The 20,283-nt window shown below is 42.8% G+C and overlaps 1 protein-coding gene across 1 annotated transcript in view; it reads right to left on the reverse strand.

Moving 5' to 3' along the window:
* Positions 1-366: 366 nt before the first annotated feature.
* DICER1 (dicer 1, ribonuclease III) overlaps positions 367-20,283 on the reverse strand; it is an 83,908-nt gene continuing 63,991 nt past the window's right edge. The window contains exons 24-29 of the mRNA XM_077268657.1: positions 10,195-10,350; positions 9,246-10,077; positions 8,330-8,598; positions 8,055-8,217; positions 2,440-2,515; positions 367-2,229 (exon numbers count right to left, since the gene is read on the reverse strand). Of these exons, the coding sequence (XP_077124772.1) occupies positions 2,064-2,229; positions 2,440-2,515; positions 8,055-8,217; positions 8,330-8,598; positions 9,246-10,077; positions 10,195-10,350 (1,662 nt within the window). The 3' untranslated portion in view covers positions 367-2,063. The remainder of the gene's footprint in view (positions 2,230-2,439; positions 2,516-8,054; positions 8,218-8,329; positions 8,599-9,245; positions 10,078-10,194; positions 10,351-20,283) is intronic.

The raw sequence follows: 20,283 nt of genomic DNA on the forward strand, positions 1-20,283 counted from the left end.
GAGTGAAGGAAAAATGGCCAACAAGTGCTAAGCATCTCTGGGAACTCCTTCAAGATTGTTGGAAGACCATTCCCGGTGACTACCTCTTGAAGCTCATCAAGAGAATGCCAAGAGAGTGCAAAGCAGTCATCAAAGCAAAAGGTGGCTACTTTGAAGAACCTAGAATATAAGGCATCATTTCAGTTGTTTCACACTTTTTTGTTAAGTATATAATTCCACATGTGTTAATTCATAGTTTTGATGCCTTCAGTGTGAATTTACAATTTTCAAAGTCATGAAAATACAGAAAAATCTTGAAATGAGGTGTGTCCAAACTTTGTCTGTACTGTGTATGTATATGGGTTTTTTTTTATTTATTTATTTTTTAACATGGTGAAAGCCAAGAATTGAAAATATTCAGACATCAAGTTGTAGGTCAGCAAGTAGGTGAAGTCAGCTCTAATAGAAATCTAATTTTTGTTTTTACAATTAAAAAAAAAAATAAAAAAATTTAAAAAGAAATTTGAGATCAATTGCAAATAAAAGCCACTGGGAAATTCAAAGAAATTCTAGTATGTTAAATGTTAAGATACTTTTGCATTTTTCTTTTTTTGGACAGTGGCACCAAAAAATGAAGTTAAAATGCAAAAAAAAAAACCCAAAGGGGAGTGTGCAAATCTCTGATCGGCACAGCTCTCCTCGGCTTTAATTTAGGGAAACCCTTTGATTTGTTTGAGGCTTCAAATGTCCGTTGGAAAACCAGAAGAAAATAAAAATCAATTGCAGCAAACCTCCAATGATTTCACGGTGGATGAAGATGCCCCACTTTTGCTTTGTAAGAAACACGTAAATTGAAGAGGTAATATAGTTACAGTGCAAATTAGAAAAATACGCATTTCAAGCATAATACATAAACATAGCACCGGGACAAATCAGAAAGCATGCGGCGATGAAAAATAAAAGGATAAATGAGGTATTCAAGTGAAGACTGCCTACAGAGACTACGAATTTAGGAAAAAACCCAACCCATAAGATATATTAAAAAAAAAACAAAAAAAAACCTACAGCTTTCTCCCACTCATCCTTACCTAAAAGACAACATTGCCTTGATTACAGATTGTTTTTTTTTTTCTTCTGGCATTATCATGAAAAAAAAAAATTTAGATTGTGATGCCAAATACCACTCGGCATACACAGCAGTCATTGGAAAATGTTGGGATGTCCATCAATGGGGAATTTTGTTATTTTTTTGCTCCCCTATTTATTTTATGTTACAAAATTTCCATTGATGCATGACAAAAAAAAATAAAAAAATTGTAAAACAATTACTGCCTGTGCATCAAATCCACATATGACTAAGTCCGCTTAAGTGAATGGGTCTCGTGTCTATATAGGCAGTGGGAATTTGTTGGGGAGGGAAAAGGAGCCTCAGAGAAAAATAAAAAAAAGATAAAAAAAATAAAAAAATTGACCCATTTGTAGCGCTCATCCTTTTGCGCGCTCCTTGACACAGGTCGGTGTCTAAGTGCAATGTACGTTGTAAGTAAAGGTTATGCTTTTCTTGCATGATGCTGGAAACTCCCATTGGAATTGAGAATCCCAATAAAACTTTTATAAACATCCCTCCGCTCCCCCAAAAATAACAGCCCTCAAAAAGTGAATAAAATACTCAACATATGTGAATTTATAGCTATAGATCTCATTCACAGGGACAAACTTTTACTTCACCCTCTGCCCCTTTCCCTATCAAAACCCCCAAATTTGCTTCCAGCCGCTATATCCCCCTCACAAAAACAAGTCAGACATTCTCGATGGAGTCATGGATAAAGCCCTCTTGTGACATGGGGACAGGTGACCGGATTGTGTTTGCGCATTGTATCGTTACCCACAGCGCAGTGTGGGATTGGACTGGGTTGGGGTATTTTTTTTGTTTTTGAGTGCTGTGCTCCATCACATATCGGCGATTGGTTCCTCTGGATGCCATGAGCTCATGGTCATAGGGTTAAAATGGATCGATATTCTGGATGGGCATTTGCCCATGGCGGCGGTGGCTAGGCGGCGCCGGGGATGGGTAATGAGATCTTTCAGCTGCTCACGACCTGAGGTTGATTTGCTTTGAGGCTCCTGAGGGCTCGCCTAGCAGCGGCCGATTTGGCAATTCTGTAACTCCTGCCGACACCCTTGAATTTGCCTTTTCCGACGACTTCCACGGTGACGCGAACTTTGCCATCGTATGTCCTCTCGGCAGGGCTGCCAATATAACAATAGATTTCAGATGCGTCTTTTTTTTTTTTTATTACAGAATAAACACAAGACCAAGCAGCCTTACATTTTGAAGAAATGAAAACCAGAAGGAAAAAAAAAAAAAAAGAAAACTTTGTTTACCAGATCCCAAAAAATATTTAAAGTCACTTCTGTACTCAAGGATTCCCAATTTCAGTAAAGAAGCCTCGCACTCACCTGAATTTGGCCGTCTCTGGCTCCATTTCTAACAATTCTCGCACTGGGGATCGGGGAACGTTCGCCGAAAACTTTTCTGTAATAAAAAACACTTTATCAAAGCACATATTAGGGAGAGGACAAAGCACTCAGATATATGAAGTAGAGCAAATATTAACCTCCCCAAAAAAATATAATTTCCCTAATGAGCAGGTAAAAAATGGAATTCAGTGCCTACAGTAAAATCCCTTTCTCATGGAATAGCATGGGGAAGGCAGTGCCGCGGGTATACGCCATGCCACAAGGAGGCTCAAAACTAGGTAGACAGAAAAAAGTGCCTGCGCTGCCTGGTGGGCCAAGCACAACAGAAATAAGTGACTGTGTGGACCACCTAGTACGCAGTGGGTCACGGCATCTTACTATCCCAGTTAGCATCTGGGGAGGTCTTTGGTAACCTGGGAAAAAAAAACCCTGCATGATGCAAACAGAGGACCAGTCACCCTGCCGATGTGGGTAATAAGAGCAGCACGTTGGGCAGCTCTTTCGAGAAGTGTTAACACAAAGGGGAGCAGCGGCACTCCTGGACCTGTAGGCTTCCACCTTAGCAGACCAAATGATCTGGAAAAAAGGTCATCTTAAGAGACCGACCGCAGCCAGTGCTGCCTAACGTCACTGAAAGAGATGGAAAGCTGGAGAGGCTTTCTTAGCCAAAAAGAATCATCAAAGCCACATGCAGCAAACACTGATGAAAATAGGAAGGAGACCAAGCAGTGAGGACTATGTCCACAAGGAAAAGATCTTCTCATGGGAAAAAAAAGATGGCAAAAAAGTAAGACCACCCAAGGAAGCCGAATCCGCAGATGCCCAGCTCACACAGATTCTGCAAATAGTGGTGATGGTCACCAAGCAGAGACCCTGCAGAGATGGAATCTGTGAAAAACAGGGGAGAGCTAATGAAATAAGGAATCCAACTATAAACAGAATATGGTGAGACATCTATGCTCCTGCCTATACCAGAAGGGCTGAGCACTGGTCCGCCCCAGAAGAGATCTACAACAGCTTGCAGACATCAAGAGCACTGAAAAGGGTATAAGGAGCAGAAAACTACAGTAGACTAGAATCAGAGGTTTGCGCCTGGCAATGGGACGTCAGCCTTGGATTAAAGCGAGGATTAAACACTTATTGGGAATCCAAGCAAATGGGAAAGTGGATAAGATTCCACCAATTCGTTCCACAGAAAGAGTAATGGGAGTGGTGAGGTAGTCTAGTGTAGGTGGATTCGATCTGAGCCCATAACACAAAGTCCTTTTGAAACAAGAGGACATAAAAAGCTTGGAGGAATTGTGGACAGTCAGGAGAGACCATATACAGTTATATGAAAAAGTTTGGGCACCCCTATTAATCTTAAGCTTAATGTTTTATAAAAATTGTTTTTTTTGCAACAGCTATTTCAGTTTCATATATCTAAGTCTACGTTCACATTAGCGTTCGGGGCAGCAACGTCGGGCGCCGCAGCGTCGCCGCATGCATCATGCGCCCCTATATTTAACATGGGGGCGCATGGACATGCGTTGTGCTGCGTTTTGCGACGCATGCGTTTTTTTGGCCACAACCGTTGGGCGCAGCAAACGCAGCAAGTTGCATTTTTTTTTGCGTCCAACTTTCGGCCAAAAAGGACGCATGCGTTGCAAAACGCAGCGTTTTAGCATGCGTTTTGTTGCGTTTTTGTTTGCGTTGTGCGTTGCGTCGCCGACGCTGCGGCGCACAACGCAAATGTGAACGTAGCCTAATAACTGTTGGACACAGTAATGTTTCTGCCTTGAAATGAGGTTTATTGTACTAACAGTAAATGTGCAATCTGCATTCAAACAAAATTTGACAGGTGCATAAGTATGGGCACTTCACCAGAAAAGTGACATTAATATTTAGTAGATCCTCCTTTTGCAAAAATAACAGCCTCTAGTCGCTTCCTGTAGCTTTTAATGAGTTCCTGGATCCTGGATGAAGGTATTTTTGACCATTCCTCTTTACAAAACAATTCCAGTTCAGTTAAGTTTGATGGTCGCCGAGCATGGACAGCCCTCTTCAAATGATCCCACAGATGTTCAATGATATTCAGGTCTGGGGACTGGGATGGCCATTCCAGAACAGTGTAATTGTTCCTCTGCAGGAATGCCTGAGTAGATTTGGAGCGGTGTTTTGGATCATTGTCTTGCTGAAACATCCATCCCCTGCGTAACTTCAACTTTGTCACTGATTTATGAACATTATTGTCAAGAATCTGCTGATACTGAGAGGAATCCATGCGTCCCTCAACTTTAACAAGAATCCAAGTGCCGGCATTGGCCACACAGCCCCAAAGCATGATGGAACCTCCACCAAATTTTACTGTGGGTAGCAAGTGTTTTTCTTGGAATGCTGTGTTTTTTTGCCGCCATGCATAACGCCTTTTTGTATGACCAAACAACTCAATTTTGGTTTCATCAGTCCACAGGACCTTCTTCCAAAAAGAAATTGGCTTCTCCAAATGTGCTTTTGCATACCTCAGCCGACTGTTTGTGGCGTGCTTGCAGAAACAGCTTCTTTCGCATCACTCTCCCATACAGCTTCTCCTTGTGCAAAGTGCGTTGTATAGTTGACCGATGCACAGTGACACCATCTGCAGCAAGTTGATGCTGCAGCTCTCTGGTGGTGGTCTGAGGATTGTCCTTGACTGATCTCACCATTCTTCTTCTCTGCCTTTCTGATGTTTTTCTTGGCCTGCCACTTCTGGCCTTAACAAGAACTGTACCTGTGTTCTTCCATTTCCTTACTATGATCCTCACAGTGGAAATTGACACATTAAATCTCTTAGACAGCTTTTTGTATCCTTCCCATTAACAACTATGTTGAATAATCTTTGTTTTCAGATCATTTGACAGTTGTTTTGAGGAGCCCACGATGCCACTCTTCAGAGGAGATTCAAACAAGAGAACAACTTGCAAGTGGCCACTTTAAGTAGCTTTTCTCATGATTGCATACACCTGGCTATGAAGTTCAAAGCTCAATGAGGTTACAAAACCAAAAAAAGTGCTTTAGTAAGTCAGTAAAAAGTAGGTAGGAGTATTTAAAACAAGAAAATGATAAGGGTGCCCATACTTATGCACCTGTCAAATTTTGTTTGAATGCAGACTGCACATTTTCTGTTAGTACAATAAACCTCATTTCAAGGCAGAAACATTACTGTGTCCAACAGTTATTAGATATATGAAACTGAAATAGCTGTTGCAAAAAAAACAATTTTTATAAAACATTAAGCTTAAGATTAATAGGGGTGCCCAAACTTTCATATAACTGTAGGTGGGAAACCCACAGAAACTAGGCAGGCATCGTCCACAAATAGAAGATGTAACTGCAGAGTAAGAAAGGTGGCTTTCGCTGTTCTTCCAGAGGAAGGATCAACAGTACAAGCCTCCCTGACCAGATCCTGGAGGTGCAGGCTTTATTGGGGTGAAAATATGAGGAACGAAAAAAATGTCATCCCCAAGAAAAAGAGAAGTCATTAAAAAAAGTGTTAAATTTTGGGAACACCTGTATGACCAAGAACTCCTGTGGTTCTATGAAAGGTGTTACCTCGCAAGACAAATAAAATCGTTCTACGAGGCAGGGTCCAAGAACTGACGGAACATTGACCAACGATCTATCAAGTCATTCTCTTGGCTGTCAGATGTGCAGACTCAAGGGAAGATTGTCAGAATAAAGTCGATGCAAACAGTCACTGAGTGAATAGGCCCAGAAAATCTTGAAGGTTGGAGATGACAAGCTATGGACTGTTTGTTACTTACAGCCCAGGGCTGAGTAGGTGACTCTAGAATAACATAATTGGGCAATTGTGCTGCACTTATTTGCACTAAGTACTTAATGTTTTTATTAACCACGAGGCTACTGTCACTTCTCAAGGCTTAGCTTTTCCTGATCCTGTTTTTTTTTTTTTTTACTTTGTTTATATATGTTTTGTGATATAATTTTTATGCTTTATTATTCAATGAATTTATTTGATTATCATCTTGTGGATTTATACTCCATGTTTTCTCTAGGATTAATATTATCGGGAGTGTCCATTTATATTCCTTACTGGTCTTATACTGTGGCATTGTGCCAGTTTTGACATTTATGTAGTATGTTTCAGTGGATTTTGATGCCCTTACGGTAGGGTATGCGTCTGATATATCTTTTATGTCATCTAAAGGACATAGTGTTGGATAAGAACAAGGTGATGGCTGTTATTGACCACTGAGAAACCAAATTGCTCCTAACAAGGAAGAGGACCTCAGGCCTACTGAAGAAAGGCATAAGACGTATGCAACTATTCTAAGAGCAGGTCAATGGAGCCTTTCCCCCTGATGACACTGAGCACACTCTCCCAACTGATGTGAACGAAAACAAACTTGCCACCACCAGAAGAAAATCCTCTCCTTAAGGAGCACAGAGCGGATTAGTCCCTGTGCCAGAGCTAAATGCCAAGTCCGATATATCCCCAAATTATTCAGACATGGTGGAAGACAGTCTTGAAACATAGCAGCTCTTTCCCCAGTGCAGAACTGTGTGTGAGGACATCCTGACATTCTTATGAAAGAGGCTATAAGATAATTCATTATGGAAGACAATAGCAATGGGAAGGCAAGGGTTGCAGCGTGGTGAAACAGAGGGTACCTACATCATAGAGAGAGGCTTAGCACTTAGTGCCAGCAGGTGAGGAGTCGAAGGTTCCCAACCAGGACGTGGGTTAAGGTTCTAAGACCTTAGCTTGCCACTTGGGAGGTAAACAACACAGAGGTAAAAGCAAAATGGGTTAAAGCTGATGGGAACAGGAGCTGGCGTCGGGGCCCAGACGGACCAGAGGCGAGAGGAGCTGGCGTCGGGGCCCAGACGGACCAGAAGCGAGAGGAGCTGGCGTCGGGGCCCAGACGGGCCAGAAGCGAGAGGAGCTGGCGTCGGGGCCCAGACGGGCCAGAAGCGAGAGGAGCTGGCGTCGGGGCCCAGACGGGCCAGAAGCGAGAGGAGCTGGCGTCGGGGCCCAGACGGGCCAGAAGCGAGAGGAGCTGGCGTCGGGGCCCAGACGGACCAGAAGCGAGAGGAGCTGGCGTCGGGGCCCAGACGGACCAGAAGCGAGAGGAGCTGGCGTCGGGGCCCAGACGGACCAGAAGCGAGAGGAGCTGGCGTCGGGGCCCAGACGGACCAGAAGCGAGAGGAGCTGGCGTCGGGGCCCAGACGGACCAGAGGCGAGAGGAGCTGGAGTCTGGGCCCAGACGGACCAGAGGCGAGAGGAGCTGGAGTCGGGGCCCAGACGGACCAGAGGCGAGAGGAGCTGGAGTTGGGGCCCAGACGGACCAGAGGCGAGAGGAGCTGGTGTCGGGGCCCAGACGGACCAGAGGTGACAGGAGCTGGCGTCGGAGCCCAGACAGACCAGAGGTTACAAGAGCAACACTTTGGAAAGTAAAGCGAAAGGGAAATAAATCATTATACTAGCGATGAATCCTATTAAAATTGTTCTGATCGGAGACACTACCACCCCATAATGCCATAACGTGAAGGCGTCCCCTACTGACAGACCCCGTTAAATCTCAACATCTCAATGTCTCCTCATATATAAATACCTATTAATGGTCTCATCATGGGGTAATACACCTGCCATACGCGCTCCAGTGACATCCCGCTATCCATGTATATGGCTCCTGCTAGAGACTCAAATATGTCACCCATGGCCTTCGGGACTTCAATGTCTTCTTCTTTCTCCTCATCCTCCTCCGATCGTCTCAGCTAAAGAGGAAAATAAATAAGTGATATTGTAGATGGGGGGGATGTTAATGAATGTGGGGCAGTCAGTGATGAGGGGCTGAGGTTGCCCCCAATTTCGGGATTAGCGGGTTACCTCTGAGTCCATCCCCTGCATCTCGTTCTTCTCCAGTTGAAACTGCACAAAGTCGTCTATGACATGAAAAAGTTCCGGGGAGACGGCCTTGAAGTATTTGTGGTAGTCGTACTTCACCGCCAGCGAAGCAAATATGGTGTTGTTGACTAAAGCAGAGCGTAGGTCAGTGAGGACCCCCGGGGAGTGCTGGCGGGGGTCTTCATAAAGGTGCTTAGTAATGAGGTAGTCCAAAATTGCATCTCCGAGGAATTCTAAGCGCTGGTAGCAGTCTAAGGAGAAAAGAAAGATATAATACCGCACCGCAATGCGACAGGACACCGCCATAGAGCAACATGGATCCAACCAGAAAAGGATACCATAAATTCACAAACTTAAGATAAAAAGAACGTCAATACTACATCCTCATCATCCAGCTCATATATACTACTGCGGACGATCATTCTGGGACAAAGAAAGCTATAAACAGAAACTCTGACCTACGAGGACACGACCTATAATAATAATGCCCCCAAAAGACCCATATTATGACCCTTATATTCTTGTACATAGGGACAGTCACATTTCTGTACATAGGAGCAGTATTATAGTAGTTATATTCTTGTACAGAGGGGCAGTATTATAGTAGTTATATTCTTGTATATAGGGGCAGTATTATAGTAGTTATATTCTTGTACATAGGGGGCAGTATTATAGTAGTTATATTCTTGTACATAGTAACAGTATTATAGTAGTTATATTCTTGTACATACAGGGCAGTATTATAGTAGTTATATCCTTGTAAATAGGAGCAGCATTATAGTAGTTATATTCTTGTATATAGGGGCAGTATTATAGTAGTTATATTCCTGCACATAAGAGAAAGTATTCTAACAGGTATACAGCACACAGATGGCAGTACACTTCCAGTCTCACTCACCAGTGATGGTGTTGTAGTGGTAGGAGGCGTGGGTGAAGGCCTGGAGGAGGTAAGCTTTATTTTTAAACTGATAGTTAATTCTCTTCTCAAAATTATGAAACCCAGAAATCAGGTGGTCCAGAGTTTTCTCAGCATCTGGGTGGTCGAACATGCACCTGGGAGGTATTTTCAGATAACCGTACTCCACCCCTTTGCAGGTTGACAGATCAGAACTTGCCTTGTTGTTGTGTTTACTAAAGTCACAGCCATTCTCCTGTTTCTTGATCTCAGGGAGAACTCGGAGGCCGAGAGAACAGAGAAAGAGCTGGGCGGCCCGTTCTCCGCAGCTGGTCAGGTAGCAACCCAGCAAGGCCTCCACACAGTCCGCAATGCTCTTGTCCGCGATGCACTGCTCCGTATGGAGGTCGTAGGAGATTGACTGCTTGCCAGACTCCAAACCACAGTTTTCTTCAGATGGGTTCCAAAACCCCACCACAAAGTCGTCTTCCTCTACGGCCTTGCTGGGATCTAGGTAGCACATGGCATCCCAAGAACTGTAATCAAAGTCGTCAAGATCAGGGGAGAACTGGGAATTATCCAAGGCGCTTTTTTTCGGGGTTTTCCACTCAAATTCTGGGTGAGGAGTGGAGAAGGTTGTAAGAGGAATCTTCTTGACAAATGCACCTGAGCCCATCAGCATACTGTCGATGAACTTTATGTGCTCTTGGTCGTACTCCAGAAAATCGTCATCAAAGTCCACCTCCTCCTTAGGGTTCCTCCACATCAGGTCTTCATCCTCATCGTCATCGAAGTCATCATCCATCTTGCCGTTTGCGGTCACGCTGTCGCTGGCCTGAGGGTACCAAATACAATGCATTTTAAAGCCTTAATCACAGGTAAAATTAATTCCGGCCCTCCAGAGCAGGTGATACTGCATATCACACCTACAACATTTTTCCTTCTTACTCACAGTTTCGTTACTTCCCCATTTCTCGGAGGAGCTTTTATCCTGGTTCACAACATATCCGGGAGGAAGCCAGTTAACAGGTGGATCAAATATGGAGACCACCATGCGGCTTGGCGAGCATTTCTTCTTCCCAAGACGGTAAAGGTTACAGTTACTGACCTGCGGGGAGGATGACGAGGGACGAATGAGAGCAGGAACGGCGTACGACCTTGAAACATCTTATAGAAAGGCTGTGTCGCTACAATGTATCTTAGGTGTCAGCTCCTCTCGGTGTCCAAACCTCTGCAAGCTTCCATTGAATAGGGTGCATATTACATAGAAACTTAACCCCTTCACCCCTGGGCATTTTCAGCTTTCCCCTCCCCTTCTTTCAGGAGCCATAACTTTTTTTATTTTTCTGTCAATATGGCCGTATGAGGGCTTTTTTTTTTTTGCGGGACTTTTTTTTTTTTTTTTTTTAATGACACCATTTATTTTCCTACTGGAAACCGGTGGGAAAAAAGAAAAATCTAAGGGCTTATTTTTTGCATCTTGAGCTGACTTTTATCAATATGTTGGGGTAGATAATTATTGCGCCCTGTGATGGTGTTCTTGATACCACCTTGGGTAGATACAAACTTTTGATTACCTCTTATTGCACTTTAATACAATGTTACGGCAGCCAAAAACGTAATTCTGGAGTTTGATTTTTTCTTTTACGTTTACCGATTGGATTATTTTTAGATTTTGATAGATTGGACATTTCTGAAGAAAACGATACCAAATATGTGCTTTATTTTTAAATGCTTTATTTTTAACGGGGCAAAAGGAGGCTGATTTGACCTTTGATATATTTAAAAAAAAATAATGTTTTGTTACTTTGTATTGTATTTAACCCCTTCATGACCGTGGGATTTTCCGTTTTTCCGTATTCGTTTTTCACTCCCCTCCTTCCCAGAGCCATGACTTTTTTATTTTTCCGTCAATTTGGCCATGTGAGGGCTTATTTTTTGCGGGACGAGTTGTACTTTTGAACGGCATCATTGGTTTTACCATGTCGTGTACTAGAAAACGGGAAAAAAATTCCAAATGCGGTGAAATTGCAAAAAAAGTGCAATCCCACGCTTGTTTTTTGCTTGGCTTTTTTGCTAGGTTCACTAAATGCTAAAACTGACCTGCCATTATGATTCTCCAGGTCATTACGAGTTCATAGACACCTAACATAACTAGGTTATTTTTTACCTAAGTGGTGAAAAAAAATTCCAAACTTTGCTTAAAAAAAAAAAAATTGCGCCATATTCCGATACTCGTAACGTCTCTATTTTTCATGATCTGGGGTCGGTTGGGGCTTATTTTTTGCGTGCCGAGCTGGCGTTTTTAATGATACCATTTTGGTGCAGATACGTTCTTTTGATCGCCCGTTATTGCATTTTAATGCAATGTCACGGCGACCAAAAAAACGTAATTCTGGCGTTTCGGATTTTTTTCTCATTACGCCGTTTAGCGATCAGGTTAATGCTTTTTTTTTATTGATAGATCGGGCGATTCTGAACGCGGCGATACCAAATATGTGTAGGTTTGATTTTTTTTTAATTAATTAATTTTGATTGGGGCGAAAGGGGGGTGATTAAAACTTTTATGATTTTTTATTTTTTTTAAAAAAAAAATTTAATTTTTTTTTTTCACTTTTGCCATGCTTCAATAGCCTCCATGGGAGGCTAGAAGCAGGCACAACTCGATCGGCTCTGCTACATAACAGCGATCATCAGATCGCTGCTATGCAGCAGAAAATCAGGTGCGCTGTGAGCGCCGACCACAGGGTGGCGCTCACAGCTACCGGCGATCAGTAACCATAGAGGTCTCAAGGACCTCTATGGTTACAATACTGAAGCATCGCCGACCCCCGATCATGTGACGGGGGTCGGCGATGACGTCATTTCCGGCCGCCCAGCCGGATGCGGTAGTTAAATGCCGCTGTCTGCGTTTGACAGCGGTATTTAACTAGTTAATAGCGGCGGGTGAATCGCGATTTCACCCGCCGCTATTGCGGGCACATGTCAGCTGTTCAAAACAGCTGACATGTCCCGGCTTTGATGTGGGCTCACCGCGGAGCCCTGCATCAAAGCAGGGGACCTGACGTCGGACGTACTATCCCGTCCGACGTCAGGAAGGGGTTAATAGCCCCCTTAGGAGTCTTCAAGCTACAATCATCCGATCGACTGCTATACATACAGTGGAGGAAATAAGTATTTGATCCCGTCCTGATTTCGTAAGTTTGCCATTGACCAAGACATGAACAGTCTATAATTTTAAGGGTAGGTTAATTTTAACATTGAGAGATAGAATATCAGAAATAAAATCCAGAAAATCACATTGTATAAAATATAAAAATGTACATTTACATTTGCAGTAAAAAATAAGGATTTCATCCCTCACCAACCATTCCGAGTTCTGGCTCCTACAGACCAGTTAGACGCTCCTAATCAAATCGTTACTTGTATTAACCCCTTTAACCCCAAGGGTGGTTTGCACGTTAATGATCGGGCCAATTTTTACAATTCTGACCACTGCCCCTTTATGAGTTTATAACTCTGGAACGCTTCAACAGATCTTAGCGATTCTGACACTGTTTTCTCGTGACATATTGTACTTCATGATAGTGGTAACATTTCTTCGATATAACTTGCGTTTATTTGTGAAAAAAAAAGGAAATTAGGCGAAAATTTCGCAATTTTCCAACTTTGAATTTTTATGCCCTTAAATCACAGAGATATGTCACACAAAATACTTAATAGGTAACATTTCCCACATGTCTACTTTACATCAGCACAATTTAGGAACCAAAATTTTCTTTTGTTAGGGAGTTATAAGGGTTAAAAGTTGACCAGCAATTTCTCATTTTTACAACACCATTTTTTTTAAGGGACCACATCTCATTTGAAGTCATTTTGAGGGGTCTATATGATAGAAAATACCAAGTGTGACACCATTCTAAAAACTGCACCCCTCAAGGTGCTCAAAATCACATTCAAGAAATTTATTAACCCTTCAGGTGTTTCACAGGAATTTTTGGAATGTTTAAATAAAAATTAACATTAAAATTTTTTTTTTACACAAAATGTATTTCAGCTCCAATTTGTTTTATTTTACCAAGGTTAAGAGGAGAAAATGGACCGCAAAAGTTGTTGTACAATTTATCCTGAGTACGCCGATACCCCATATGTGGGGGTAAACGACTGTTTGGGCGCATGGCAGAGCTCGGAAGGGAAGGAGCGCCATTTGACTTTTCAATGCAGAATTGACTGGAATTAAGATGGGACGCCATGTCGCGTTTGGAGAGCCCCTGATGTGCCTAAACATTAAACCCCCCCCCTACAAGTGACACCATTTTGGAAAGTAGACCCCCTAAGGAACTTATCTAGATGTGTGGAGAGCACTTTGACCCACCAAGTGCTTCACAGAAGTTTATAATGCAGAGCCGTAAAAATAAAAAATCATATTTTTTCACAAAAATGATCTTTTCACCTTCAATTTTTTATTTTCCCAAGGGTAAGAAGAAATTAGACCACAAAAGTTGTTGTGCAATTTGTCCTGAGTATGCTGATACCCCATATGTGGGGGTAAACGACTGTTTGGGCGCATGGCAGAGCTTGGAAGGGAAGGAGCGCCATTTGACTTTTCAATGCAAAATTGACTGGAATTAAGATGGGACGCCATGTCGCGTTTGGAGAGCCCCTGAAGTGCCTAAACATTGAAACCCCCCACAAGTGACACCATTTTGGAAAGTAGACCCCCTAAGGTACTTATCTAGATGTGTTTTGAGAGCTTTGAACCCCCAAGTGTTTCACTACAGGTTATAACGCAGAGCCGTGAAAATAAAAATTCTTTTTTTTTTTTTTTTTTCACAAAAATAATTTTTTAACCCCCAGTTTTGTATTTTCACGAGGGTAACAGGATAAATTGAACCCCAAAAGTTGTTGTCCAATTTGTCCTGAGTACGCTGATACCCCATATGTGGGGGGGAACCACTGTTTGGGCGCATGGCAGAGCTCGGGAGGGAAGGAGTGCCATTTGGAATGCAGACTTAGATGGATTAGTTTGCAGGCGTCACGTTGCATTTGCAGAGCACCTGATGTACCCAAACAGTAGAAACCCCCCCACAGGTGACCCCATATTGGAAACTAGACCTCCCAAGGAACTTATCTAGATGTGTTGTGAGAACTTTGAACCCCCAAGTGTTTCACTACAGTTTATAACGCAGAGCCGTGAAAATAAAAAATCTTTTTTTCCCCCCACAAAACTGATTTTTAGCCCCACAAATTTATATTTTCCCAAGGGTAACAAGAGAACTTGGACCCCAAAAGTTGTTGTCCAATTTGTCCCGAGTACACTGATGCACCATATGTTGGGGTAAACCCCTGTTTGGGCGCACGGGAAAGCTCGGAAGGGAAGGAGCACTGTTTTACTTTTTCAATGCAGAATTGGCTGGAATTGAGATCGGACGCCATGTCGCGTTTGGAGAGCCCCTGATGTGCCTAAACAGTGGAAACTCCCCAATTCTAACTGAAACCCTAATCCAAACACACCCCTAACCCTAATCCCAACGGTAACCCTAACCACACCCCTGACACACCCCTAACTCTAATCCCAACCCTAATCCCAACCGTAAATGTAATCCAAACCCTAACCCTAACTTTAGCCCCAACCCTAACCCTAACTTTAGCTCCAACCCTAGCCCCAACCCTAACCCCAGCCCTAGCCCTAACCCTAGCCCGGAAAATGGAAATAAATAAAAAATTTAAATTTTATTATTTTTCCCTAACTAAGGGGGTGATGAAGGGGGGTTTGATTTACTTTCATAGCATTTTTTATTGCGGATTTTTATGATTTGCAGCCGTCACACATTAAGATGCTTTTTATAGCAAAAAAGTTTTTGCGTCTCCACATTTTGAGACCTATAATTTTTCCATATTTTGGTCCACAGAGTTATGTGAGGTCTTGTTTTTTGCGGCACGAGTTGACGTTTTTATTGGTAACATTTTCGGACACGTGACAGTTGTTGATCGCTTTTTATTCCGATTTTTGTGAGGCAGAATGACCAAAAACCAACTATTCATGAATTTCTTTTGGGGGAGGCGTTTATACCGTTCCACGTTTGGTAAAATTGATAAAGCAGTTTTATTCTTCGGGTCAGTACGATTACAGTGATACCTCATTTATATTTTTTTTAATGTTTTGGCGCTTTTATACGATAAAAACTATTTTATAGAATAAATAATTATTTTGGCATCGCTTTATTCTGAGGACTACAACTTTTATTTTTTCTTTTATGACGCTGTGGCGGCTCGTTTTTTGCTGGACAAGATGACGTTTTCAGCAGTACCATGGTTATTTATATCCATCTTTTTGATCGCGTGTTATTCCACTTTTTGCTCGGCGGTATGATAATAAAGCGTTGTTTTTTGCCTTTTTTTTCCTACGGTGTTCACTGAAGGGGTTAACTAGTGATATAGTTTTATAGGTGGGGTCGTTACGGACGCGGCGATACTAAATGTGTACTTTTATTGTTTTATTTTTTTATTTAGATAAAGAAATGCATTTATGGGAATAATATATATATATATTTTTTTTAACTTATGTGGAAATTTTTTTTTTTACTTTTTTACTTTGTCCCAGGGGGGGACATCACAGATCGGTGATCTGACAGTTTGCACAGCACTCTGTCAGATCACCGATCTAACTTACAGCGCTCCTGGCTTACCAGCGCCTGCACTGAGCAGGCACTCTGTAAGCCACCTCCCTCCCTGCAGGACCCAGATGCCGTGGCCATCTTGGATCTGGGCACCTGCAGCGAGGAGGAGGTAAGAGACCCTCGCAGTAACGCGATCACATCGCGTTGCTCCGGGGGTCTCAGGGAAGCACGCAGGGAGCCCCCTCCCTGCGCGATGCTTCCCTGTACCACCGGCACACCACGAACATGTTTGATCGCGGTGTGCCGGGGGTTAATGTGCCGGGGGCGGTCCGTGACCGCTCCTGGCACATAGTGCCGGATGTTAGCTGTGATAATCAGCTGACACCCGGCCGTGCTCCCCCAGTGAGCGCCGCCGATCGCGCTGGACGTACTATCCCGTTGGTGGTCATACGGGCCCACCTCGACGGGATAGTACGTCCAATGTCAGAAAGGGGTTAAAGACAGCTGTCTTACATAGTCACCTTTATAAAAGACTCCTGTCCACAGACTCAATCACTCAGACTATAACCTCTACAAAACGGGCAAGATTAAAGAGCTTTATAAGGATGTCAGGGACAAGATCATAGACCTGCACAAAGCTGGAATGGGCTACAAAACCATAAGCAATACCCTAGGAGACAACTGTTGGTGTAATAGTAAGAAAATGGAAGAAATACAAAATGACTGTCAATCGACATCGATCTGGGGCACCATGCAAGATCAATTAATCATTTAAGAAAGAATAGAGGTGCAGAGAGATACATAAAATGTATGTATACTAATGCCAGAAGCCTCACCAACAAAATGGACGAATTCGAATTAATGGTGTTGGAGCATAATTATGACATGGTGGGGATATCATCTGAAACGTGGCTGGATGAGAGCCATGACTGGGCTGTTAACTTGCAGGGCTATAGTCTGTTCAGAAATGACCGAACGGATAAGCGAAGGGGAGGGGAGTTTCTATATGTAAAATCATCCTTAAAACCCATCCTGCGTGATAATATAGGTGAATCTAATGAAAATGTAGAGTCCCTGTGGGGGGAGATAAGGGGAGGGGGAAAAAATAATAAATTACTGATAGGGGTTTGTTATAAGTCTCCAAAAATAATGGAAGCAACGGAGAATATCCTCGTAAAGCAAATAGATGAAGCTGCGACTCAAGGAGAAATCATTATTATGGGGGACTTCAACTACCCTGAAATAGATTGAGGAACAGAAGCCTGCAGTTCCAGCAAAGGTAATCGGTTTTTGACAACTATGAGAGACAATTACCTTTCACAACTGGTTCAGGACCCAACAAGAAGGGGGGCACTGCTAGACCTAATATTAACCAACAGGCCAGACCGCATAGCAAATATAAGGGTTGGGGGTCACTTGGGGAATAGTGATCACAAAATAATAAGTTTTCATGTCTCCTTTAACCCCTTTCTGACATTGGATGTACTACCCCGTCGAGGTGGGGTGGGCCCGTATGACCACCGACGGTATAGTACGTCCAGCGCGATCGGCCGTGCTCACAGGGGAGAGCGCGGCTGATCGCGGCCGGGTGTCAGCTGACTATCGCAGCTGACATCCGGCACTATGTGCCAGGAGCGGTCACGGACCGCCCCCGGCACACCGCGATCAAACATGATCGCGGTGTGCCGGCGGTACAGGGAAGCATCGCGCAGGGAGGAGGCTCCCTGCATGCTTCCCTGAGACCCCCGGAGCAACGCGATGTGATCGTGTCGCTCCGAGGATCTCTTACCTCCTCTCCCTGCAGTCCCCGGATCCAAAATGGCCGCGGCATCCGGGTCCCACAGGGAGGGAGGTGGCTTACCGAGTGCCTGCTCAGAGCAAGCGCTTGGTAAGCCTGCAGAACTGTAAGTCAGATCGCCGATCTGACAGAGTGCTGTGCAAACTGTCAGATCAGCGATCTGTGATGTCCCCCCTGGGAAAAAAGTAAAAATGTAAAAAAAAAAAAAATACCACGTGTAAAAAAAAAATTAAAAAAAAAATTCCTAAATAAAGAAAAAAATATATATATTATTCCCATACATACATATCTTTATCTAAATTTAAAAAAAAAACACAATAAAAGTACACATATTTAGTATCGCCGCGTCCGTGACGACCCATCCTATAAAACTGTCCCACTAGTTAACCCCTTCAGTGAACAGCGTAGGAAAAAAAAAATACGAGGCAAAAAAACAACGCTTTATTATCATACCGCCGAACAAAAAGTGGAATAACACGCGATCAAAAAGACGGATATAAATAACCATGGTACCGCTGAAAACATCATCTTGTCCCGCAAAAACGAGCCGCCATACAGCGTCATCAAAGAAAAAATAAAAAAGTTATAGTCCTGAGAATAAAGCGATACCAAAATAATTATTTTTTCTATAAAATAGTTTTTATCGTATAAAAGCGCCAAAACATAAAAAAATGATATAAATGAGGTATCGCTGTAATCGTACTGACCCGAAGAATAAAACTGCTTTATCAATTTTACCAAACGTAGAACGGTATAAACGCCTCCCCCAAAAGAAATTCATGAATAGCTGTTTTTTTGTCATTCTGCCTCACAAAAATCGGAATAAAAAGCGATCAAAAACTGTCACGTGTCCGAAAATGTTACCAATAAAAACGTCAACTCGTCCCGCAAAAAACAAGACCTCACATGACTCTGTGGACCAAAATATGGAAAAATTATAGGTCTCAAAATGTGGAGACGCAAAAACTTTTTGCTATAAAAAGCGTCTTTTAGTGTGTGACGGCTGCCAATCATAAAAATCCGCAATAAAAAATGCTATAAAAGTAAATCAAACCCCCCTTCATCACCCCCTTAGTTAGGGAAAAATAATAAAATTAAAAAAATGTATTTATTTCCATTTTCCCCGCTAGGGTTAGGGCTAGGGTTGGAGCTAGGGTTAGGGTTGGGGCTAAAGTTAGGGTTAGGATTACATTTACGGTTGGGATTAGAGTTAGGGGTGTGTCAGGGTTAGGGGTGTGGTTAGGGTTACCGTTGGGATTAGGGTTAGGGGTGTGTTTGGATTAGGGTTTCAGTTAGAATTGGGGAGTTTCCACTGTTTAGGCACATCAGGGGCTCTCCAAACGCGACATGGCGTCCGATCTCAATTCCAGCCAATTCTGCATTGAAAAAGTAAAACAGTGCTCCTTCCCTTCCGAGCTTTCCCGTGCACCCAAACAGGGGTTTACCCCAACATATGGAGTATCAGCATACTCAGGACAAATTGGACCACAACTTTGGGGGTCCAATTTCTCCTGTTCCACTTGGGAAAATACAAAACTGGGGGGTAAAAAATCATTTTTGTGGAAAAAAATATTTTTTATTTTCATGGCTCTCAGTTGTAAACTGTAGTGAAACACTTGGGGGTTCAAAGTTCTCACAACACATCTACATAAGTTCCTTGGGAGGTCTAGTTTCCAATATGGGGTCACTTTTGGGGGTTTCTACTGTTTGGGTACATCAGGGGCTTTGCAAATGCAACGTGATGCCTGCAGACCAATCCATCTAAGTCTGCATTGCAAATGGCGCTCCTTCCCTTCCGAGCTCTGCCATGCGCCCAAACAGTGGTTCCCCCCCACATATGGGGTATCGGCATACTCAGGACAAATTGAACAACAACTTTTGGGGTCCAATTTCTCCTGTTACCCTTGGGAAAATACAAAACTGGGGGCTAAAAAATCATTTTTGTGGAAAAAAAAAAAGAATTTTTATCTTCACAGCTCTGCGTTATAAAACTGTAGTGAAACACCTTGGGGGTTCAAAGCTCTCAAAACACATCTAGATAAGTTCCTTCCAAAAATTCCTGTGAAACACCTAAAGAATTAATAAACTTCTTGAATGTGGTTTTGAGCACCTTGAGGGGTGCAGTTTTTAGAATGGTGTCACACTTGGTTATTTTCTATCATATAGACCCCTCAAAATGACTTCAAATGAGATGTGGTCCCTAAAAAAAATGGTGTTGTAAAAGTGAGAAATTGCTGGTCAACTTTTAACCCTTATAACTCCCTAACAAAAATAATTTTTGGTTCCTAAATTGTGCGGATGTAAAGTAGACATGTGGGAAATGTTACCTATTAAGTATTTTGTGTGACATCTCTGTGATTTAAGGGCATAAAAATGCAAAGTTGGAAAATTGTGAAATTTTCTAAATTTTCACCAAATTTCCGTTTTTTTTCACAAATAAACGCAAGTTATATCGAAGAAATGTTACCACTATCATGAAGTACAATATGTCACGAGAAAACAATGTCAGAATCGCCAAGATCCGTTGAAGCGTTCCAGAGTTATAACCTCATAAAGGGACAGTGGTCAGAATTGTAAAAATTGGCCCGATCATTAACGTGCAAACCACACTTGGGGGTAAAGG

This window comes from Ranitomeya variabilis, chromosome 1, assembly GCF_051348905.1.
Source record: "Ranitomeya variabilis isolate aRanVar5 chromosome 1, aRanVar5.hap1, whole genome shotgun sequence".
In the NCBI taxonomy this organism is placed as follows: Eukaryota; Metazoa; Chordata; class Amphibia; order Anura; family Dendrobatidae; genus Ranitomeya; species Ranitomeya variabilis.